This window comes from Chaetura pelagica, unplaced genomic scaffold, assembly GCF_000747805.2.
Source record: "Chaetura pelagica isolate M959 unplaced genomic scaffold, ChaPel_1.0 scaffold50, whole genome shotgun sequence".
NCBI lineage: Eukaryota > Metazoa > Chordata > Aves > Apodiformes > Apodidae > Chaetura > Chaetura pelagica.
In genome coordinates, this window is record NW_009952366.1 from 6,244,051 (window position 1) to 6,251,374 (window position 7,324).

Sequence of the window (7,324 nt, forward strand, 5' to 3'; positions counted from 1 at the left end):
CTTAAGACAGAAAGGTATCATAAATAACATCATATTGTTTTATTTACACTGTGATGGGACAAATGTGAAGTAGTTAGGAATAAGGTATTTCAAATACGACTTTAGGAATCCTGCTTAATTTTCCATGTTTTCCTTAAGAATTGCCAATAGTAGCTACAGAAGCAAAAAAAAAATATTACATTAGTGAACTAAAATTATTCTGGGAAGATAACTGAAGAATTTAAAATGTCAGTGTTTCTGGCAGAAGCAATACAAATGTCAAGCTGAATTGCCAAGAGATTTATCTTCTTTATGGGGAAAAGAGGGAAGGAAAAGTGTTTTCAGATCAATCAGTGTTTAGAAAAACTTAAACTAGTAAAGGAACCAACCCCAAAGAATCAAAATGAGCAATATCAATCCAATTCTTTGTAAAACACTTTACATCTGTGTTCTCCAGAACATAAATGGATACTGGTCTGAAATGAAACTAAAATCAGGAAAAATCCATGCTGCATGGTATTTTTTCAAGTTTGCTTTGATGTGGTTAATACAGCAAACTATCAACCATGAAAAAGGTGTTAAAAAATTTCATCCACAACCTCTGACATATTCTAATTTATTCTACTTTTCTTCCACTTATCAGTACCCTGAAGTCCATGAAAGCTAATTCTAGCTATGGTACTGTGGAATCTCCTCCACTCAGAGCCTGGGATCCTTTGTTGAATGTCGTATTTGTTTCTTAAGAACGTGGCCCACGTTAGTTTAAGGAAACAAGCAGTTACAGAAAACATCATCCAGGTTATCTTAAATGTTGAGGGTTTTCCATTCGGTTTTGTGTTTGTTTGTTTTTAAAATTAAGAAAGAGAAACAAATATTTATTTTGCCAGTCACTTAACCTACCAGGTTTAAGCATCTAAGTTATCCACCAGGGCAGATGATTCTCCTCACAACAGGAGAGCACACACAGACAGAGACTGATGTTCTTACTTTTAACATAGTATGCAACAGAATTCGGAAGATTCAGTTAAACAAGAGAATGATAATTTCAACCCATAGTCACTGCAGAGAAGAAACATTACTCCTGTTGGGTGAATTTCAAGATATTGAAATACATTCAAGCTAGGTATACACATGTTACATGAACAGAAATATATGCATGGCCCTATTACAGGTTTAAAACTCATTAAGTCCTGCTAGTAAATTATCTTACCTGCATCTTCATTTTTTCCAACTCTTGTGTTTTACCCAGCAACTCCTCCTGATATTCAGCAAGAAGCTGCTGAAATTTTTCATGTACAGTCTGCTTTTCAACTAACAACTGCTTCAGTTCATCTTGTGATTTTGTATATTCTTCCTGTAATCTACAGGATAAAACACATTTTGTATTTAGTCTCTAGATCTTAAAGCTCAAAAAACTCACGTGCAGAAGCAAATATATAAATACCACGTTAGAACTAAGCTATTGATATCCTCTTCCTGTAATACACTGAAAAGTTATCCTATATTTACATACATTAAAAGTATCACAGAAACATAATCTACCAAGTCTTAAGGTATTTTGAATTGTTCATTTTCTAACATGAACAACACTCAAGTCTGTCCTTAAATACAGAAATAGCTTATACACACACAAATTCCTTCCACCTAATATTTACCTTCACCTTTTAATAGCTCAAATGAAGAAAACTGCTTAAATCGCTGTACCTTAGATGCTCTGCCTTTAAAGTTTGATAGTTTGCTTTGTGGTGCTCACATCGCATTTTTGTATTCATCAGAAGTTTATGCAATTCTTGAAGATCGGCCGTCTCACCATTTCCAGCCACAGGAGGAAGGACACTGCCCAAAGCATCCATTTTATGATGACTGTTCACATTGAGTACGGAGAGGACAAAATAAAAAATAACTTATAACTAATCTACAACACTGTCCACTTTTTCTGCTGACATCCCAGAAGATTAAGTCACCTGAGCAAATGAAAGGACATGTAATTAGCAATCAAGTACATTCACAGTTCAAAGATTTCACATGTTGCTTTTGCTTTCAGCACAGAAGAATCTTGGCTGTGCTGTAACTCAGGTTAGAAACCTCTACTGAAAGCACAACTCTTCTCTGCTCATTCTGCCTGCCCTGAAAAGTAATAGCCTGTCCAGAGGCACAGAATAAACTTAAATATGGAGATTGAGTCAATATAAAATAAGCAAAAGCAATTCTATCTGACAGATTACATGAAATGTTATTTTTACTTATGCTGTACACTAAGAATCAAACTACGATGTTATGCCTTGTTAACCAGAGTCCAAGGAGGGGCCACATTTATCAGTCACATAGAGAGCTCTTACTACTACTTATCACGGTCACAGTCTGCCACACTATCCAAACAAGTTGTACTACTCTATACACCATCATTTCAGCTGGAAGAAGAGCAGATAATTCTCACTGTTGAATGCCTATTAAGCCCCCTCTGGAGAAGAGTTAAGGTTCCATGAACAGGCTGGAAGATACCTGCTGAAAGTTCAGCCCTGAAATGTATCATAGATACATGTCACTTCCTCATTTTCAAAGTTTATCTGGTGGTTTCTTGTAACCTTTCCAGAAAGAGTTTTGCTAAATATGACAATATTAGAATAGTGTGAGAAAGCTGCAAATTGACAGATGCTGAGAAATGAGGAAGTATTCTGATATGCCTCATTAGTTCTTTTTGATCTTAGAAAAGCAAGGTGTGTAGATCTGATAATTACTGACACTTCTAAAGAATCCGTGGGAGGGAGGGCTGTCACTGAGTTTTAGGGAAGCTACATAGACATGAAACCAACTACTCTGCCATTTTAGCTTTTGGCATTACTGGAATGATGCCTAAGAATGGCATGTTTGCAGTGTACCAAGTGTAATTCAAAGTTACAAAGTATAACATTGTGCAGAGTAAAAGGCAACCAGGAAATACATTACATCTTCACCATTACTGCAAACACCTCACCTTTACATAAACAGTTGAATGTGTAAGGTTTTCTACCTTTCCACTCCTTAAATCTTTTATGGACCTATCTTACACACTATTTGTTTTTATGAACCCCTGAACTTACATAAGCAATATGAAAATCTATCTCCCATATAGGAAAATAAATGTTGTATGTCAGTGCCCATTCCACTAAAAGATATAATAATGTCAAGAAATTCTTACATTTAAGTCTTCTTTCCTGTTATTCCTTCCACCATCACTATGACAGGAAAAAGTCAGAGGAAAATATACCCCAAGCGACAACAGCAACTTTGTATTCTGCTTCACCCAAACTTGCTGAGAAGGGGAAAGAAATCAGAATAAAGAACAATGTCCTCAGAGACTGTCCTATATGCACAACTTATTTCAGACATTAATAGCACAAGTTCTGAAGTACCTCCTAGTCAATACAGTATCTATTTTTCATTCCTGAATTTTGGTGGTTGTTGATATACAAAAGACAACAGCAATTTCCAAACAAATACAAATACACATTCAATTGTTAAACCAATAGCTGAATGAGGAGAACTGGTCAGTCATCCTGAGGACAATAAACCATGTGAGAGAAAAAAAAGCTCTGGCACACAGAGAAAACCCAAGGCAGCACATCCCTAAGAATTTGTAAGCATACCAACAGGGTTATCGTGATCAGCTACAAAGCAATAGTACTTCTCTCTGTCTTAGACCTTTGCTTTCTTAAGCTACAGATACCATATGTAACTATCAAACCGTAAGCCAAAGCTCAGGATTTAAAGTCAGGTCTGTATCCTGCACTTTACTTGAGCAAAAAGTAGTTCTGAAGGGGCATTAACAGACACAAACTCAAAGACACCAAAAAACCCAGAGCATTTTATGAGAGCATATCAACAAAAAGAAAAATATAAATGGAATTGCAACCTTTGGAACTCTCAGTTCCAAGTTGCTGCAGGTGGGAAATACATTCTCTCCTCACAGCTTTTGCTACTATGAAAAAGTGCACAGGCTGCAAAGCAAGACACGCTTCTGGTCATGTATTCATCTGTATGAAGATTCGGAGGGGGGAGGGAGGGAGGAAAGAAAAAAGGAAATAACAGGGTAACAATGTAGCTTACAAAACAATTGTTTCAGAATGCAAAAACCTAACTAGTTGATATTCGAGGGAAAAACCTATTTTGGCTTGCAGGGACATCTAGTGGCAAATTTAATCATTTGCATTCCTGGTGACAACTGAAACAAACTACAGTAACAGATTTCATTTCTTTGTGAGCTCTTTACTTGAAATCATCCACAGCAATTTGTAATATTTAACCTACACACGTTCTTACAAATTAAAAAAAATAATAATATTTTTCACTAAACCATAAAATTATTCCTGGCAGTGAGCTGATAGTGTCAATAGTCAACACTGTTTAAGGCTACAAACACTGTAATATATTACTAACAAGAATTCCTTCTGTACTAATGCTTTACAATACTTGCTCATAGTCAATGAGCAGACCTTAAATTATCTTAAAATTACACAAGACTACACCCATGATTTTTGAGAAATACTTCAAAGAAACAGTACTTAAAAACAGATCTTGGAGATCTGTTAAAAAAGTAGAGAATGTGAAGCCATACTTTAAAGAAAACAAAACCTACATCATATCTAAAATTAATTCTCCAGCTACATATTTGCCAAATTTTATGTTACAGAACTGCAAGCTTGTATCAGTTGCCCCAAATTCATGCTATGAAATCTTAACACAGTTTTGTGCAGGTACACATAAAAAGATATTGGTGCAGAGTCCTAATACCTAGAAAACGCACACTCAGCAACTAAAATAGCAATATTTATTGTGGAATATCTAGCTAAGGGAAGAAATTATATTTCTAAGAATCACCTTTGTTTTGCCTTTTTTCTCTGATGGATTATTGCCATACAGAGAGAAACATTGCTTAAAAACCTGCTCCACATCTTTTCTTTATGCCTACACATTTTCCTCTTTTACAAGAGTTTTCAGCTATATTATCTTTTTTTTCCCCCACAAGCACATAAAATGATAAGAATACTTGTATTTAGAGAAAAACATGAAGTTATGAGTACATTTCCATTTTATTTCTACTGTATGCCTTGTTACAATAACAAGGCTTCCTTCTGGCTTACATAATTTGGCATAATCAAATTACATTATTTCAGCCATGTACTGATAATTCACCCAGGCGACTTCTATAATCCATTCATACCACAGCAACACTTAACCCACATTTATCATATCTGAACAGTTTTAAACAGTTAAATGATACAAGAAATGTAATTTTACAACTATTGATTTTAAAACTCTAACAGTATTTAGCCTTGTGCCGCATTTTGTTCAAGTACTAAGTTTCTCAGTAAACTTTGTTGAAAGCCAAACAGCTGTTTTCACATCACATGCAGTTTAATCCACTGCCTGCTTCTGTCAGAACTCTAGACCTCTTGACGTGCTCGTTTTGTTTTTTCCATAATTGAAACAGCCAAAGTCTTGTGAAACAATGCAACTGTTTGCCTGAAAGAATAAGTGAGACACTCAAAAGAAGTACAGCTTCATGAACATAACTCTTCAAACACTACCCCTTCTCATCTTTGCTCAAGAGGCCACAGTAAGGCTAGACAAAGAGCTCATGAAAAAGTGTAATCCAATACAGGAGCTCACTATCAACAGGAATGAGGGGGTTCCACTTCTCTCTTCATACCCATTCCTGTATTTGTCATTCATCAGACCCTTCCATGAACTGATTTAACTCAAGAAACCAACACACTTAATCAAGCAGAAAACATTCCATGGTTTTTCTGTGAGGTCAGTGAGTCATGCTAGCTCATGAAAAAACCCAACAAACCACATGATCAGCGAGACATTGGCAGCTGGTACTGGCTAGCAGACAGGATGAAAGAGCCAAGTAAACAGCCTGGAGGAGGAGCAAGGCTTGCTCCTTTCAGGAGCAGAGAGCTGTCTCATCATGAGCTCAGATGTCCAAGAAATCACATCCTTGGACTAGATACTAGTTTTTAGACAGTCAAAGTTAAGTGAAACAAAAGTCTACCTTAAGTGACCATGCAACACACTCACAAGAAATCAGACTTCCCATGAACATCAAGTGAATCAAAACCAAAGCAAAATTATATACAAACTTGAGAACTATGATAGCATACCTCTCATTACTTTTATAGCCCATATTCTACTAATCCATCATCAGCACCTTGCAATAGCGAAAGTAATCACCTTTTTAAAAAAATTAAATTAAAAAATATATATATAAGGAGAAAGCATTATCAAAGAGAAATTTGCAAACCTTTATTACAGGAAGTTCCATAATCTGGATACTCCTCAGATATCACTGTTGAGAATGCTTTGAAAATAAGCATTTAATACCTGTGCGTGCCTAAGTGCAGAAAATCTGGAGAACATCTGTATGACTTCTACATTGCAGACGATAGCAATCTCATTCAAACTACTATCGATTCCTCTACAATACTGTCTCAAGCACAAATTTCACCAATTAAGTGCACATTATTCCAGTGTCCATTCCTACACACGGCACACCGTAACACCCTTCCAATTTCTGTCTTAAACTACAGAAAGACAAGTATTAGGCAAAAAGGAACAAGGTTATATGCTAATTCAGGATTATTTTTTTTGCTTTGTATGGGAGCTACAGCTGGTAAACCTAGCTGTAGTGAAAAGCAGCTAGTGTACATCTTCACATATATTTTCCACTGTTTTTTCATTACAAGAGACCTTCAGACACAGAGAATAAACTTTTGCTCACTAAAATCTCAAAGTTTTACTCTGGCATATGGATGGCTGCCTGTCACAAAAAGATCTGTAGCCCACAAGCAAAACTCTTCTGAAAAATCACCTCCTTTTCATAATGACTTAAAACCAGAAATGCTCAGACAGGGCAAAAGCCTCGTGTAAACATACGTATCCTCCTGTAGACAGAAATTATTATAAGAATCTTACAGCATGTGGACAAAGAGCTTGTGAAAGGCAAAACGAACCGTGCAATTCCCCATGACATTTTTACTGCTAATATTCCTTTATGGACATAGGAGCTTGGAACACTAATACGGGTGTCACACACCCAGAAGCGCAGGAAAAGAACAATGATCCTTCAACTGCACAAGACTGAAGCTCACCGGAGGCAAACAGATCATGCAGACATAAACACTTGAAAGACTGGCAGCGAGCAGCCTCTTCCTACCCCTGAACTTTGCGGCCCAGGGCTCTGGCTGGATGACTCCCCAGGAGAGCAGCCAAGGGTGGCCGCACCGGGCTGCGCCCACCGAGCGGAACACAAGACAAGGACGATCACACTCTGGGCCGCTGACCCGTCTTCCCGGTTATTGCA

At 36.9% G+C, this 7,324-nt stretch overlaps 1 protein-coding gene across 1 annotated transcript in view; it reads right to left on the reverse strand.

Annotated features, from left to right (window-relative positions):
* CEP83 (centrosomal protein 83kDa) overlaps positions 1 to 1,832 on the reverse strand; it is a 19,253-nt gene extending 17,421 nt beyond the window's left edge. The window contains exons 1-4 of the mRNA XM_010008066.1: positions 1,684 to 1,832; positions 1,190 to 1,340; positions 871 to 892; positions 98 to 110 (exon numbers count right to left, since the gene is read on the reverse strand). Of these exons, the coding sequence (XP_010006368.1) occupies positions 98 to 110; positions 871 to 892; positions 1,190 to 1,340; positions 1,684 to 1,832 (335 nt within the window). The remainder of the gene's footprint in view (positions 1 to 97; positions 111 to 870; positions 893 to 1,189; positions 1,341 to 1,683) is intronic.
* Positions 1,833 to 7,324: the final 5,492 nt, after the last annotated feature.